Genomic DNA, 17,264 nt, shown 5'->3' on the forward strand with positions numbered 1-17,264 from the left:
TAAAATGGTAGATGTGTGCTAAAGTGAGGCAGTAAAGAGAACTCTGGTGTTTTAGCAGTCTTTTTACAGTATAATGGTTAAAATACGGTTACTGTAGTAACACAATAGTAAAATAGTTACTGTTTTACTAAAAATATTAGTTTTTCGTTATTACTCAACTAAGTAATTACGAACGTTGCATGTAAATGCAGAAAATACTTTTAAAATGTTATTGATGATTTCTTGCTTTTTTGCAAATAATGTGCAGCAAAATACAAATTAAGGCCATTTGAAATGAGTATCGTTGAATGAATGTCTCTGGGTGAACGGCTACAAATTATTATTGTGTGTCTTGAGAAAAGATAAAGAAACTGAACTGCCCAAAAATAATCTAATTTAATCCAACTGTTCTGCACGAAGGGCAGGAATTCGCTCTCCTCCACTGTGTGAATCTTCTTTATGCCGAGAACAACGGGCTCATTATTTGGGAGGAGATTGAGCCCGCGCGTTGTGATTGGACGCTGGCAGCAGGTAGAAACGCACAGGTACATTCATACATTCTCTGGCAAATGAACATCTCGGCGGTTTTGCTCGGTTATCTCTTCGTCCGTGTCGATTACATCGACATATTTGCTCTCGAAGCTCATGTAAATTGTTTGAAAGATACGAATATGTGCCGTTTTCACAACGAGGCATCACAAATCTGTAGCTTGGCGCGGTCAGAGTCCTCGGGTGCTCGGGGTTAAATCGTTTTCTTTTTGCCCTGAAAATAAACAGTGTTCATTGCCTCTCATTTCTGTTCGAGCGTTTGATCCGACCCTCGGATATCCCCTTTGGGTAAAGGGCCTTTGACATTACTAGTAAGTTTTTTGACTCCGTTATTGTCAACAGTGTTGATTGTTTTTTGTTGAATTGGAGCCCAAGGGTCACTCCAAGTGGAAAATGATAGTTTATTCTTTAAAACACTGACATTATTTATTACAGATACTCAGCCAAGTGAACAGAATGACTGATACATGCCTGCAGCTGCTCCTTGTCTTGATGGCAACAGGTAAGTCTTATTAGGGTGTAGTAATGGTCTGTTTGATTCACTGCATTCATTGAATTCATAATTTGTCATTCTGTGTCCTACAAAATACAGGTCCGTCAACATGTGTGGCACAAGGTAATTATTTTTCAGTTTATTGGTCTGTGACAGATTAGTATGTCTGAGATGATAGAAAAATCTATTTTAAATGTAACATAATTTCACTTCATATGAATCGAAGATGTTTGATTTTGAACAAAGCATAACTTTCTAGTAAAAGGCCAAAATATATAATATTATAGATCTTGTGGGTCTATGTGTGTCTTTTAGTTTTACTGGCCACAAAATTATCCTTCCTGCATGTCACAGACACATTTTCTATAATAACATTTTAAAACAAATGGATTTGTTGCTTACTATTAAATTTAAGCATTTTAAAATTAATAATAAAAAATGCTATTTTTAATTTACATTATGCATTTGGCATTTGTTTTTATCCAAAATGACTGGCACTGAATTTAAGGAACACATTTGATCAGTTCACAGGAAACAAAGTCATGACCTTGAGATTGCTAGCACTTTAAGCCTCACATTACATATCACAATGACTTTGAATTCAGAAGAAAATTGTATGCAGTTTTGAATAGCTTATTAGATATGGATGAAAAAATGAGCATCACATCATTGACCCTAATAAACTTTCTCCTCCTCCTTAAGTTTGTAACCTTACCCACAACAGCTTTCACTCACACCTCATGTCTCATGCTCCTGTTTGTGTGGCTCCTCATTAATATAGTGAGAAGATGTAATGATACTCTAGGGGTGTTGTAGGGCAGGTGTGATCTGGTAAGAAAACCTCTACTGTGTAGAACACTAAATCTCCTCTGACCTGTTCACGTAAGTGTGCGGCAGGCCCCCGCTAGGGAAACGCATTGTGGGAGGAGTTGATGCATCAGCGGGGGCGTGGCCATGGCAAGTGGACATTCAGATGGGAGCCAATGGCCATGTTTGCGGTGGATCCATAATTGCAAAAAATTGGGTCCTCTCTGCTGCACACTGCTTTCCTAAGTAGGTATTATAATATTATCAGTGTCGGTGTTGATTAAAGCGAAGTTAAAAAGATAGTTCACCCAAAAATGAAAATTCTGTCATCATTTACTCACCCTCAAGTTGTTCCAAACCTGTATAAATTTCTTTGTTCTGCTGAACACAAAGGAAGATATTTTGAAGAATGTTTGTAATCAAGCAGATCTCGCCCCCCTTTGACTACCATACTATTATTTTCCTACTATGGTAGTCAATGGGGGGCGAGATCTGCTTGGTTACAAACATTCTTCCTAATATCTGCCTTTGGAACAACTTTAGGGTGAGTAAACGATGACAGAATTTTCATTATTGGGTGAACTAACTAACCCTCCTACCCTCAGCCCCTCAGAAGTGTCTTCATATCGCCTGTACATGGGACGCCATCTGCTTAATGGCTATAACCAGTTTGAGATGGTCAGTCAGGTGCAGCGGGTGGTTGTACCAGAAGGATACTCAAACCCTCAGGAGGGCAGAGACGTAGCCTTAGTGCAGCTGCGCTCTCCGGTCACCTGGTCAGACAGGATACAGCCTGTGTGTCTGCCATATGCTGGCTTCCAGTTCAACAGTGGAGCCTTATGCTACGTTACGGGATGGGGACACACTCAAGAGGGTGGTAAGTACATCAACATGGAAATAAGGGGGAACCACAGCAAATAAAAGAGATTTTACTCTTTAAACTCATGGCAAAGGTGTTTCCTTGGGAGGGACAGCTGGATTTCTTACCATTTCAGTAGTGGTAGTTACAGTAGATAAGGGCAGTAGATAATATGCAGTAGCATTGAGCTAAAGGGTTCATTCACCCAAAAATGAAAATTCTGTCATTAATTACTCACCCTCATGTCGTTCCACACCCGTAAGACCTTCGTTAACCTTCAGAACACAAATTAAGATATTTTTGATAAAATCCAATGGCTCGGTGAGGCCTCCATTAACAGCAAGATAATTAACACTTTCAGATGCCCAGAAAGCTACTAAAAGACATATTTAAAACAGTTCATGTGACTACAGTGGTTCAACCTTAATGTTATGAAGCGACATGAATACTTTTTGTGTGCCAAAAAACAAAATAGCGACTTTATTCAACAATATCTAGGTTCGGAGCGTGTATCAAACTGCCAAAGTCACGCAAACCATTGAAATTTCGAAATGTTTCGAAACAGTTATGACGTAACGAAGCCTCGTTTACTGAAATCATGTGACTTTGGCAGTTTGATACACAAATCACTGATTCAAAACAAAAGATTCGTAAAGCTTCGAAGCTTCATGAAGCAGTGTTTTGAAATCGCCCATCACTAGATATTGTTGAATAAAGTCATTTTGTTTTTTGATGTTTATTGTTGAATAAACTTTTGTTTTTTTGCCGCACAAAAAGTATTCTCGATCTTAAGGTTGAAACACTGTAGTCACATGAACTGTTTTAAATGCGTCTTTAGTAGCTTTCTGGGCATCTGAAAGTGTTAATTATCTTGCTGTCAATGGAGGCCTCACTGAGCCATTGTATTTTATCAAAAATACCTCAATTTTTTGTTCATGAGGGTGAGTAATTAATGACAGAATTTTAATTTTTGGGTAAACTAACCCTTTAACCAGAATATGTGAATTGGAAAAGTGAAAACGTGAATGGCACATTTACTACTTGCTGAACTGTCAAATTGACCCATAAACATCTTGTAATAACAGATTTGTAATAAAACATTTTTAAACACATTTCACAACACATCAGTGTTGACACTTTGCAAACATGTTCATGACCATAAATGAGAAAAAAACATTTCAAGAAGTTTAAGCAGTATTTCTGACCACTTAAAATAGAAATTGATCAAATTGACCCACAACATAGTATAAAATTTAAGAGATTTTCTTTTTCATTGTCCTGCAATGTTAGAAACAAAGTTTCCCTTTGTCTTTTATCACGCATTCATGCAGTAACCGTCACCGCTGCTGTATGGAAAAGATAAAAATGATTTGACACAGAAATGATAGATGAGAGACAACACTTTGTGTCAATAACAAATATAGCAGCCTGACAAAAAAAAATGTCTAGACAAAACATTATAAATATTACACTTCTATTCCCATTGCGTGTTATGTTAGTTTAATAATCTTTTGGAAATTTTGCATTTTTTGTGAATTGCTTTCCCTGTCTTTCCTTTCAAATAGTCTCCCTCACTGGACTTGGGGCGCTACGGGAAGTGCAAGTGCCCATTATCGACCAGTCTTCCTGCCAATCAATGTATCAGATTTTGTCATCTGATTTAATAACTGTTGACGTCCTATCAGACATGATCTGTGCTGGATATATGGAGGGAGGCAAGGATTCCTGTCAGGTATATTATTACTATTATACTGTTAGTACCCTCACTACCCTAACATGTAAATAACCTATTTTTTCTCTTTCAGGGGGACTCTGGAGGGCCTCTGGTTTGTCCTGTTGGCAATGGGACGTGGATTCAGGCAGGAGTTGTGAGTTTTGGACTTGGGTGTGCTCAGAAGAACCGGCCAGGTATCTACTCCAGAGTCTCAAGCTTTGCGAGCCTCATCCGCAACACAGTTCCAGAAGCTCAATTTTTTGGTCACGCTTGGAGGAGTGAAAGTCAAACACCTCTGGTTCTAGGCCTCTCTATTGTGTTAGTACTCTTTTGTTAAAAAGAAACAGTCTTACATTTTGAAACACCACCAGTTTTGTCTGTGTGGCATTGATTTGCCATGTTTTGAATGCTGTCGTGGTGCAAAAATTGAATGCAAAGCTTCAGAGGTGTTGCAAATTATTTTAAATAATGTAATATGTGACATGTTTTTATGACGGAGTGATCTGGCCATCTGATCCTGCCTAAGCACAGATATAGTTGTTATGTACTTGTGTATTAGATATCTTTTATGCGATTGCAATAATGTCATCAAGACCTCAAAACACTTTAAAATGCCAATATCCTAATTTACAGGATAAATTCAATATGATTTTGTATGTCTTGTTCTGAATATTTGTAATGAAAATCAAATTGATTTGACTGCATAAGACATATTATTGCACATTACAAATACTGCTTTCACTCATGCATTCAATATCAGTGTTATTTTAGAATTTATATTAAATTAGTATGTTACCTGTGTTTTCCTTTTTCTTGAGGGTTTTATTTATTTTTTATTTATAATATGCACTAAACATTTTCATAAATCAATATGAACTTGATATTTTTATAGTACATTACACCTAAAACTCACTATAACTAAAGATGCTTTTGATTTAAAAAAAAAAAAATACAAAAAAAAACAAAGAACACTTTCTAGTCTAGTTTTAAACTGTGTTTTCTCTATAAATATTTTGAAAACATCAAAAAGATGAGAGGATGATAGCGCCGCCTGCAGGCTCAAATCGACACGACACAACAGCGTCAGTGTCCGCACAGTTGCGCAGTTGATATTTGTAACCAAAGGTGACTGCAACTCTGCTCAAATTGGTCTTCTGCATCAGCTGCTAAAAGGATTTAAAGCGCTATCATGGCGTCAAATGGTAAGATAGTCAAAGTAGTATTATCAGTTGGCTATTAATATTATTTGGCTTTTATTATAATCGATAGGTTTTGCCGAAACGTTGTATCTAATGCAAAAGGTACATAGTAATTTTCTCAAAGTCATCTTTATTGCTTACTCGCAAATGGCGAGGTTGTGTAAGGGAAGCGATGGACCCATTTGGTGCATTTATATATTATTTGAGAAAAGGCTAAATGAAGAACATGTCGGCATCCGCCATTTTGTTGGAAGCTCTTTCAGTTTGAGCTGGTTTGTTCTACTGACCTACATTTTCACCTGACCTATATTTTCTCCGAGCCCATACTGAGGTTTTTGGGTTTTAAATTCAGTTTCAGTAATTAACGGTTTAAGAGATTAATTATTTGGCATCCTCTACATCTCATACACGGTTTAGCAACGCGAAAAACTGTAGCACCCCCATTACGACTGCAGAATTCATTTATTAAAACGGGAGCTTGACTAGTTGTATAGTTAGATTACCTAAAAATGAAAATTGTGTTATCATTTACTCGAGCACATGTTGTTCCAAACCTATATGACTGACTTTCTTCTGTGAACATCAAAGAAAAATGTTGGTATCCAAACAGTTGGGTCACCATGCATTGACATTCAGTGAATTGACCAAAAAGAAAAAATCATCAAAATATCTTTTTTTTTTTTTAAATATTTTTTTGTTCCACAAAATGATCTCATACAGGCTTAGAACGACATGAGGAGAAATAAATAATAACATAATGTTCTTTTCTGGGTGAACAATCTCCATACTAGTAGCTACTCTATTTTCCCAAAGCCAATGCACACTTTTGATCAAATGCAGATCTGTGATTTTGCCAGTACTTTTTAAATTACAAAAAACAAACAAAAAAAAAAAACCCCACCATGTATAATGTACATTGTCTTTTCCCTTTAGATTATGCTCAAACCTCAAGCCATGGGTAAGTTCAATGCATCATTTCCAAAGTGTTATCATAATATTGAACGATTTCTCACACTTATCATTACAATAATGAATTCATTGTGGTGTTCCCAGTTATGGCGGTTATGGAGGACAGTCCAACCAGAGTTACAGTCAACCCCCTGGCCAAAACTACAGCCAGCAGAGCTTAGGAGGATACAGCCAAAACTCAGAGAGCAGCTCTGCTCCTTATAATCAGAGTGGATATGGCTCCAATTATGGACAGTCCCAGTCAGGTATTGCACTGCAAATGCTGTGAATAGGTCCATTTAGTTTATGAACCGTTTTTGCATTATTTAATAGAAATGTTTTATCCATTTATCATTATTTTTTTCATGTTCCCTCATATTATTTAATCAGAATAACTTCCCCTCCCTCTTGCAACAAGTTCTCTTCTCTGATGATTCAGGGTTGACAGGTTTGCGTAACAAAACTGTTCCAATTGCTATTTAAAACCCACCCAATCATGGCTAAAAATAGCTCAATCGTATCCTCGTTAAAAGTGTGTTTCAGGGGGTAAAAATCCGGTTCCGTGGGGGTCTCTACAACCCGCGGCAGTGTTGTGTAAAAGTAGCCCAATTCCGCGGGACAACTTGGCAGTACTAATGTTTGCTTGCACAATGGCGGGTCAACCTGTCACTCACATGAGATCACAGCAGTAGCAAACCACAATGATCCAATCAATTCCGATGGCCAAAATAAAGTCCCGCCCTACATTTTGTCTCTTTTTCAAGAAGCCATTTCACTCTGATTTGTCACAATAGGCAAGAAAATACTATTGCAACATCTGTTTCACACCAACTTTTTTTTTTTTTTAAGGAGGATATGGGTCTCAGCCCCCCTCTCAGGGCTATAGTCAGTCCAGTCAGTCATACAGCTCTGGAGGCTACAATAACAGCAGCCAGCCTCCACCAGCTCAGAGTGGAGGCTACAACCAGCCATCTTCGTACTCAGGCTATAACCAGCATCAATCTGCTACTTCATCTGCCTCTGGGTGAGATTTCAGTGGTGAATCTTTGTTAGTGTGTCTAATATCTAGTTTTAGCAAAGGTATTGCTTGTGCAAATTATTATTTTTTTTATGTCCAGAATGTGGCATTATTGATTAGAATTTGGAAAACATATTTTGTGTTTCAGTAACTATGGCAGCAGCTCGCAGTCTTCTGGCTACGGTCAGCAGCAACAGCAGCAGGGTGGGGGTGGTTATGGTGGCAGTGTGGGTCAGTCTGGAGGATATGGGAGCAGTGGAGGACAGAGCAGTGGATACGGGAGTAGCGGGGGCCAGCACCAGTCCTCTCAGCATGGAGGAGGGCCTTACAACCAATCTCCCAACTACAGCTCACCTCCGCCTCAAAACTATGGGCAACAAAATCAGTATGGACAGGGAGGTGAGCTTGAGAGATTCATTCAGTAAGTCATCATATAGAAGTTTGATTTGATTCGCTATATAGCGATATGGGTAATAGAAAATAGAGCTGTTCAGTCTCTAGTTCTGAAACTAGAGAATTGCCATTTTCTGTAGCAACTTTTTCTATTGCAACTTGCATTTTTTTTAAAAGTGCAATGGCCTGAATGTTCATGTTTCAGTTGTTTGTTGTAGAACAAACAAGTAAATCAAATTCTAAAAACCTATTAGAAATTCCAGAAGAAATATTAAAATTCTATACTTATTTTGTCCACATTAATAATAATAATAATAAACAAATCAGGTTACCAGTGAATTTAGGCATCACAACATTAATAGAGTATGAGAAACGGATATTCATTTTGAAATAACATTTAACCATGCTATTAAAGATTTCATTTTAGTGTGCATTACGGCTGGAATACAGTAGACAACTTTTAAAATCGTAACATTTTAAAACACTATGCATCATTCACTTGCCGACTTTGCAAATGTTTACCGAGAAAACCTGGGCTGGTTGAAATTTTAGATTCTGTGCCCATCATACACTGCGATTTTCAGTGAAATCTTGTCAACTCAAACCTGCAGACCGGCTCTGACTTTCGGCAACTAGCGCAGAAAAAATCGGGGCAAAAATCTTGGCAAAATTTATGTAAGTTAGTGATCCGAACAGAGAAAATGCATGAAGTGACCGGGTGTAAACGGGTCCTAATACTGTTCAATAATCTATATGGTATCAACATGCCATGCATCTCGACTCAAAAAGTTATTTCAAAGAGCGAATACAATTCAAGGCTTTAATGTTTAAGGCAGACATGTAATATATTTCCATTTCAATGTAATGTATTTCAATTCTAGGTTACAATCAGGATTCCCCACCACTGAGTGGTAGTGGAGGAGGAGGAAGAGCCTATGGTGGTCAGGATGGTGGATATAGCCAGGATGGAAGAGGTGGACGTGGCCGCGGAGGTGGAGGTGGCTTTGGAGGTCGAGGAGCGGGTGGGTTTGACAGAGGTGGTCGGGGAGGACCCCGTGGCAGAGGAGGAATGGGGTAAGCAAACATTCATGTCACGCACTTCTTCCATCTCCTTCACCACATAAAGTCCACATGTATGCATCAGTGTGTCATCTAGGGAAAAAAGTAACACCTTCAGGAAAACGGTTAAAATAGAGCCAAAGGTAGAGCCATATCGACTGACTGGGCTGAAAGTAAATGCTGGCCTAGACCTCGGTTAACAACAGATAAAGTGTTTTGATTTAGGGTGTAAAGTTACGGTCTACTTAAAACAGTATAATGGACAATAAGTGAAACCGAATACAGAAATTTTGTCCAATTAGGTGCCAGAATGGTCTGATATATGATTTATTGGTGATCCTCATATTCATGTATTTACCTAAAATGATGCATGATGTTACGTTGGTTTCAGTGTGCTGAATATTTTCATTTCTACACCCTTCACAAGATGGAACCAGCCAAAGGTTCACATAAAATTGAACAAAAACTAATCAGAAGTTGCAATGAATGACCAGGTGTTTTTTTCCTTTTTTTTATTTTATTTTTTTTTTTATAATAAGGATCTGTTAATCTTTGACTTACCAGTGAAAAACAAAACAAAACAAAAATTATGGGTTTGGATGTGTCCTGTCCTGTGGCAATAAGTCAATCATTTTACTAGTTGTCTATGGGAGTGCATCACATCACATTTTCCTTCACACGTTCACATTGCACATTGTGATCAGGAGTTTACTATTATTATAATTCATTGTATTTTTAGGTTATATTGACATTTTGTTTACATATAGTATTAGTATAGTACATCGTTTTCATTATGATTTCCCATTTAATCAGTAATGCTCTTATGTTTTAGTTTGCAAGTAGTTTTAAGTAGGGATGCACCGATACTAGTATTCGGGTTGGATACAATGTTAAAATGTTCTGATGCCGTTAAAAAATGTTAATGTGCAGCATATTGTAAATGACTGTATTGATGCTTTTTTTTTTCTAGAATTTCACTAGTAATGTTGAGGTTTTTGACTCATTGGAGTGGATTCATTCAGTCGGATGTTTTAATGGGGAAAACGCTACTTGAAAGTGAGGACATGAGTGAGAGAGTGCTAAAAATCTTGCTTGGCTCTGCTTCTGCTTCATTTTCCCCCCAGATGCCCTGGTGATCAGCTGTGGATTTGATGTTATTTTTAGTGAATTTAACAGTTCAAGAAGATTTTTAAACATTAAGCCCTCAAATCTACATTTGAAATGTACTTGAACATTTCAGCGCATCACAGGTATCAGCCAAAAAAATAAAGTATCGGTGCATCCGTAGTTTCACGAACATACAGTCTTTCACAAACCCCCAAAATTATAAACACTCTTATGAGCAGGTTACGGTTAAAATGTTACATTAATATAATTATTTGAAGCAGCAGATGACAAAACCCCATCTGGCTGTGATCTCACCTGTTCTCTAAACCTTCTCCATCCTCTCCTACAGGATTATTGTGTGTTGCAATGCTTTAATGAATCTTCAAATCTCCTCCTAGGCTGTTTTCTACAAGGTTCAGCGATTTAGGCTTTTCCTTTTGAAGAAGATAATACAGAAACACAGGCTCTAGACAACTGGGGAAGTGAAGATTAGTCAAGAATAAATGAGGAATGTGTGACTATAAATAATAATAATAATAATAAAGGTTAAAAGATCCTTTTCAAATCTTAAAAGGATCCTAAAACTGTATGGAACAGCTGGATTAATCCAAAAGGGGGAGAGTGGTCACATCAGTTATGTCTATTAATTTAAATGTAAAACTGAATGCAGTGTATGCAGTTTCTGTCCAAAGTAACATAACATGGATACCGTTTGCTATATAATGGGTGAAGGTCCTGGGCTAAAGATGTACCTTCGATCTGATAAAAGAAAATTGATTTGGTGAAAGAATGATTGAGTTCACAGATGCACTGCAAAGCTGCATGGTAAAAGATATATGGTAATTCTTTTGAGCAAAATAGGCCAAATGGTTATGATAGAGGGCCTGCATGACTTTGGGAAGGAATATCTAATAGGTTTCCAAAATTCCCTTATGGGTTATGAGGAATGATGAACCTAGTGAGAGGGAGCAGAAAAGAAAAGGGGCAATGCGGAACTTGTAGAAAGGATGATGGAGATGGGTGAGGCCTTTCCAGCCTCAAGAGTGAAATGGGGCACCACCCTCATCAACCTTCAATTCGTCTCGCTTCTCTCTCCTTCTCCGTCAGAATGGGCGATCGTGGAGGATTCAATAAGTTTGGTGGTAAGTGACAAACTCTTCAAACAAGGAACTTCAGGGGTTTAAAGAGAGCCTGGTCTAAGAGGGAGGAGTGGGTGTCTGATCATGTCACAAAGAAATCTGCGTTATATTTTTAAAAGAATACACTGAAATTCATGCGATAACCACGTGGTATGTGTGGTAAAGATAAGTGGTATACGACTATGCTTATACATTTAATAATATATTTAGCAACCGATTTCTCATTCTGCATGGTTAAGGTAGAAACACAAAGTCATATGTAAGCCGTTATAGTAAAAGATCTTAAAGGGATTGTTCGCCAAAAAAAACAAATTCTGTTGTCTCATGTCGTTCCAAATCTAAATGACTTTGTCCTCTGTGGAACACAGTAGAAGGCATTAGAGAATTTAAATTTTTTTGGTGAATTATCCCTGTAGGTGCAATGATTCAACAAATACTTTCTCTTATTAGTGTTACTACACAAATGAGAAGTAATTGAGTAATTTTCAGTTTAAAATTAGATTTTTTTTAATTTATTTTTTACGTGATTTCAGATGGTTTTCAATGGAAGAGAATTAGGGCCAAGCAATAATAAAAAAATAAAACCATCTCGAGATTAAAGTTGTTAAATTTCGAGAAAAAAGTCGAGATAAAATGTTGAGAATAAACTCGAGATAAAATGTTGTGAATAAACTTGTTAAATTACGAGGAAAAAAGTTGTTAAATTACGCGAACAAATTCGTTAAATTATGAGAAAAATGTTAATTTTCGAGAAAAAAGTCGAGATAAAATGTTGAAAATTAACTAATTAAATTATGAGAAAAAAGTCGTTGAATTACGAGAACAAATTCATTAAATTATGAATTTGTTCTCATAATTTAACAACTTTTTTTCTCGTAATTTAATGACTTTGTTCTCAACATTTTATCTTTTTTTTTTCCTCAATTTAACGAGTTTTCTCTTGTAATTTAACGAGTTTATTCTCAACATTTAATATCGACTTTTTTCTCGAAATTTAACAACTTTAATGTTGAGATGGTTTTATTTTTATTATTGCTTGGCCCTAATCCTCTTCCATACTTTTCACAGTCGATCACTGGAATTGGAGTTCTGGAATTTGAAAATAAGTAGAATATATTTAGGAGACTCTGAAACAGAAAAAAATGGTTGTTGATGTGTTAGTTTGGGCTGGGATATCTGATAGTCCAAAAGCATGCGACTCCAAAAGGATGTTTTTCGTTTTTCCCTTTTTTTTACATTTATGCATTTATCACACACTTTAATCAAAAAATGACTTACAATGCGTTCAAGGTTAATATTTTTGTTCATCAGCATATGCTTCCTGGGAATCGATACCGTGACCCTGCCACCATGCTCAAGCTGATGTGCAATAAAGGTGGTCAAAAAAGACGTCAGTGCTTCCACCTATTGTGGCAGTATTGATTTGTAGTGGTTGGACAGTAAAAGTGTTATGCACATACCTTTATCAGCTGTACAGTATGGGACAGCATGTCTCCAAATCTGGTGAATGTTGAACATTTAAAATATACATCAAAGTTAAATCCAACATTTCTGTACGGATTACTGGTTTTCATTTTTGGTTCATTTTTTTTTTAAAAATGTCATTGGAATTTACTGTGAAGATTCCATGTGGTGGGATTTTTATTTGATTTTGTTTTTTTTTTTTGTTTTTTTTTTTACTTTTTGGAGCACCCATCTTATACCCTGAGCACTTTTGCATTTCAAAAGGATTCAAGTGGCAAACAGCTGGATTCTGGAGGTTGTTCAAATCCATTTGTGTCAGGTGTTTTTAGGGTTGTACTGGTGTTATGAAGGTCCTGATGGAATAATTCTACCAACAAAAAAGTACATGAAAAAGTTATTTAAAACAACAGGAATGGAAGCCTGGAGATGGAAGGAGTTAAAATTACACCTCATATACACAACCTATCACAGTTTGAAATATGAATACCATGTTCATAATTGTTTGAACATGTCAGCACCAGCCAGAAACCAACCTGCTCGTGTTCACCACACTGTTTCTAACTGGTAACTACCTCAAATGGCATCTACAGGTATAACAAGGGGTCGAGACTTACTTATCTGGCTAGCTCAAATTGTATTTGAGGTGAAGCCAGATCCAGTAAAAATTGTCATGGGTTTCATGTTGAAGGAATATTTGCAGAAGATGATGAATTGTGAACTTAAAGGTGATTTTAAAGCCTGTTACACTTTGGGTTGAGGAACGTCCGTCTAATACAGTGAGTCATGGTCATATGTCCTAATACTGAAAGTGCACAATTTGGGTTTCAATATTATTCTTTTGAGTAGACTGGTAAAATGTGCAAGATTGTGGTTCATCATTGATCATGGTAATCTCTTTAAATCATCAGTGGTGTTGGTAACTGTTCTAATGGTTATCCAAATTACTTGCGGTTGTATCAATGTTGAAAATGGTTTCTTTTCCTGGGAAAATCCAATGTCTAGATGTACTTGTAGACAAAAAGCAATGACATGACCGATTGTCTGACATTTTGGCTGTTTGGAAATCAGCTTTTGTGGGGTGGAGAATGAGAACCTGATCACATGGCCTATGAACATTTTGTCATTGATGTAAGGGGTCGTAATGTCACAGATTGCTGTGGTGTTCAGTGCTAATGGAGTTCCTGAGTTCTCAATAAAAGGTGAATGATACGTGACTGGTTGCAAAGTGGTATTCAGTTAAAAGTTGTCCTTATTAGCTATGCATGTTTCAAAGTTGACCAAATGCACACAACCAATGAGACGACGACAACAAACCAACAACAACAACAACATGACCCAATGCAGACTTTCACAAAGCAGACTGTAAAAGTATGATCAGATGGTTTTGCAGGGGTTTGAATTAGATGGTTATTGCACGGTTTACAGCTTTCCAGAAAAGGAGAGATTTGTGATATAAAAGCCAGTACATGGAGTTGTCTGACATGTATTCCGGTTTGCTTATGATGATAAATCAAGCTACAGCTATCGGTATGGGAGTAAAGAATCTCCCACTTGAGTCCTTGGACTTATTTAAATGTTGGCCAGTTTTGTCAATTTTGAAAACGAGTCGTGTTGATGATAAACAATGTCCAGATAGTGTTGGTTGGTGCTTGGTATTCTCATTTAGTCAAATATACTGCTACAGATTTCCATCAGGTTCAGTTTTCTGTATCTGGAGCATAAATTATAACTGATATATATGATCCCATAAAGAAAAGTCAAAGGATTAAGAATAAGTAATAAAAGTGTTTGTTTATCGTGTGTTTGTGTACATGCATTATATTAATAACGGTTCCTTTCACTTCAAAGGGCCCAGGGATCATGGAGCTGGTGGGCCCAATAGTAAGTATATGGCAACTACTTACATTATTAAATTAATTTCAAGCCTGATTATAAATTTCTGATTATTTGTTACAGTGCAGGAGCCGGATAACTCTGACAACAACACCATCTTTGTGCAAGGTCTTGGAGACAACTATACTGTGGACTCAGTTGCAGACTTCTTCAAACAGATAGGCATCATCAAGGTGGAAAAACAAGAAAAAACTGCCATTGTGCAGCAGTTATCTTCACATAGTTCCTCTTGTCTTAATATCTTTTTCTCACACAGATCAACAAGAAGACCGGATTACCCATGATAAATCTTTATACAGACAGAGAGACAGGGAAGCTTAAAGGGGAGGCTACTGTTTCCTTTGATGACCCCCCTTCAGCAAAAGCAGCCATCGATTGGTTTGATGGTATGTTGAAAGAGACCACACGAGTGCCTGCCTTCCAAAAAAAGTTCTTGGATGTCTGTTTATGTCACGTTCATCTTTTCTCCTCAGGTAAAGATTTTAATGGAAATCCAATCAAGGTGTCCTTCGCCACTCGCAGAGCTGAATTTGGACGCGGCGGTGGTGGTGGCAGCATGAGAGGTGGTCGTGGTCGAGGAGGTGAGATTAAGTCTCTATGTGGTGTTTTAAGTTATCTCTGTTTAGCTTTCCTGACATGGGTTTTCTTTCTTTGGCAGGGCCAATGGGCCGTGGGGGATTTGGGGGAGGCAGAGGTGGTGGTGGCTTCCCAGGCAACAATGGTGGTGGTGGCAGTGGTGGTGGGGGTGGCAGTGGCGGCCAGCAAAGAGCAGGAGATTGGAAATGTTCAAATCCGTAAGTGTTGGTCTGCACTTGCTTTTATCAATTTTTTTTTTTTTTTAGCAAAATGAATTTTTGCAAGGCTGGTTTGCATTGAGAAAGGCACTATATAAAGAAATTTCACTTGACCTGACAAATTTTGTCTTGTGCGTATGCAGAACTTGTGGTAATTTGAACTTCTCATGGCGAAATGAGTGCAATCAGTGCAAGGCTCCCAAACCGGAAGGAAGTGGAGGAGGAATGTCACCGGTGGGAGGTAAAGAGGAACTTTCCTGTGAAAATGAAGAAGATTTTTTGGTAGCATGTGACTTATTGAATTGGGATAGTGGATTGCTGCTTAAATGCACCATTTCTGTAGGTGGTTTTGGTGGAGACCGGGGCAGAGGCGGTTTCGATCGAGGTGGTTTCCGCGGTCGTGGTGGTGATCGAGGGGGCTTCAGGGGAGGAAGGGGAGGTGACCGTGGAGGATTCGGACCCGGCAAGATGGACTCAAGGTGAATGTTCTGACGATTCGCAGCTGTTGCACATTTTAAAATGTTAACTGGTAGAAAACTGATTTTCAATATACACTATTCTTGAGTGACAAATGTATTTCAGTGCCTCTGTTATGTGTTTTTCAGGGGGGATCACAGGCATGACCGCAGAGACCGGCCTTACTAATGGGAAACTCTCTTTTGTCCAAATAAGATTTTAATTCTGTGTGGGACCAGTATTCACTCCACTTCAACACTTGTTACCTTCTTCATTATGTTTTGTGTTGTATGTTGTTAAAATAAGTGTTTTTAGTTCTTGTAACATAATTTTTTGTACTATTCTCTCTCTATACTCTGATATTGTTAATTCTGAATTTATTTTTTTCTCTATTAACTTGTTGGTGCTTAGGTCACAGTAGTAATATTTGTGCAATTTATTAAATATACTTTCTTTTTTGTGGTTTAAAATTAAAAATGTTTGAAAAATAAAAATTGTGATGTGACATTATTTTCCTCTCATTGATTTTATAATGGTAATAAACTGTTTATCTGTAAGTACATTATATTTCTTAAAGGTGCCCAAGAACATGTTTTCAAAAGATGTAATATAAGTCTAAGGTGTCCCCTGAATGTGTCTGTGAAGTTTCAGCTCAAAATACCCCATAGATTTTTTTTAAATTCATTTTTTTAACTGCCTATTTTGGGGCATAATTAGAAATGTAGAAATGCCTATCAGGGTGTGTGGCCCTTTAATTCTTGTGCTTCACGCCCCTGGAGCTCGCGTTTGCCTTAAACAACATAAAAAAAAATTCACACAGCTAATATAACCCTCAAAATGGATCTTTACAAAGTATTTGTCATGCAGCATGTCTAATCATGTAAGTACATTATTTATTTTGATGTTTACATTTGATTCTGAATGAGTTTGAGGCTGTGCTCTGTGGCTAAAGCTAACATTACACACTGTTGGAGAGATTTATAAAGAATGAAGTTGTTTATGAATTATACAGACTGCAAGTGTTTAAAAATGAAAATAGCGACGGCTCTTGTCTCTGTGAATACAGTAAGAAACGATGGTAACTTTAACCACATTTAACAGTACATTAGCAACATGCTAACGAAACATTTAGAAAGACAATTTACAAATATCACTAAAAATATCATGCTATCATGGATCATGTCAGTTATTATTGCTCCATCTGCCATTTTTCGCTGTTGTTCTTGCTTGCTTACCTAGTCTGTTGATTCAGCTGTGCAGATCCAGACGTTACTGGCTTGTGTAATCCCTTAAACATGGGCTGGCATATGCAAATATTGGGGCATACATATTAATGATCCCGACTGTTACGTAACAGTCTGTGTTATGTTGAGATTCGCCTGTTCTTCTGAGG

The 17,264-nt window shown here is 37.4% G+C and overlaps 2 protein-coding genes across 3 annotated transcripts; both read left to right on the forward strand.

Annotated features, from left to right (window-relative positions):
- The first annotated feature begins 1,129 nt into the window (after positions 1 to 1,129).
- si:dkey-16l2.17 (prostasin) lies at positions 1,130 to 5,143 on the forward strand. Its single transcript, XM_067382035.1, has 4 exons — positions 1,130 to 2,074; positions 2,434 to 2,705; positions 4,253 to 4,419; positions 4,493 to 5,143. The coding sequence occupies exons 1-4, from the start codon at positions 1,995 to 1,997 to the stop codon at positions 4,736 to 4,738; spliced, it is 765 nt and encodes a 254-aa protein (XP_067238136.1). The 5' UTR covers positions 1,130 to 1,994; the 3' UTR covers positions 4,739 to 5,143.
- A 339-nt stretch (positions 5,144 to 5,482) lies between these two features.
- Positions 5,483 to 16,371, forward strand: fus (FUS RNA binding protein). 2 transcript variants are annotated; one of them, XM_067382048.1, is made up of 15 exons: positions 5,483 to 5,603; positions 6,534 to 6,558; positions 6,654 to 6,814; positions 7,398 to 7,572; positions 7,715 to 7,965; positions 8,841 to 9,033; positions 11,233 to 11,267; positions 14,577 to 14,609; positions 14,685 to 14,794; positions 14,878 to 15,007; positions 15,095 to 15,202; positions 15,280 to 15,415; positions 15,559 to 15,656; positions 15,759 to 15,894; positions 16,021 to 16,371. In XM_067382048.1, the coding sequence occupies exons 1-15, from the start codon at positions 5,591 to 5,593 to the stop codon at positions 16,058 to 16,060; spliced, it is 1,644 nt and encodes a 547-aa protein (XP_067238149.1). In that variant the 5' UTR covers positions 5,483 to 5,590; the 3' UTR covers positions 16,061 to 16,371. The 2 variants fall into 2 exon arrangements, with proteins under 2 accessions (XP_067238149.1, XP_067238150.1); XM_067382049.1 differs by lacking the exons at positions 5,483 to 5,603; positions 6,534 to 6,558 and having other exon boundaries at positions 6,659 to 6,814; positions 7,715 to 7,987.
- Positions 16,372 to 17,264: the final 893 nt, after the last annotated feature.

Source organism: Chanodichthys erythropterus, chromosome 3, assembly GCF_024489055.1.
Source record: "Chanodichthys erythropterus isolate Z2021 chromosome 3, ASM2448905v1, whole genome shotgun sequence".
NCBI lineage: Eukaryota > Metazoa > Chordata > Actinopteri > Cypriniformes > Xenocyprididae > Chanodichthys > Chanodichthys erythropterus.

Bases quoted from the DNA above. Each gene is read 5' to 3' on its own strand.
- fus (XM_067382048.1), top strand. The intron at 14,795-14,877 runs GTGGAAAAACAA...TTTCTCACACAG, and splicing joins AACAGATAGGCATCATCAAG to ATCAACAAGAAGACCGGATT. The intron at 15,895-16,020 runs GTGAATGTTCTG...TGTGTTTTTCAG, and splicing joins CCCGGCAAGATGGACTCAAG to GGGGGATCACAGGCATGACC.
- si:dkey-16l2.17 (XM_067382035.1), top strand. From the start codon at position 1,995: ATGGGAGCCAATGGCCATGTTTGCGGTGGATCCATAATTGCAAAAAAT. The intron at 2,075-2,433 runs GTAGGTATTATA...TCCTACCCTCAG, and splicing joins GCTGCACACTGCTTTCCTAA to CCCCTCAGAAGTGTCTTCAT. The intron at 4,420-4,492 runs GTATATTATTAC...TTTCTCTTTCAG, and splicing joins GAGGCAAGGATTCCTGTCAG to GGGGACTCTGGAGGGCCTCT.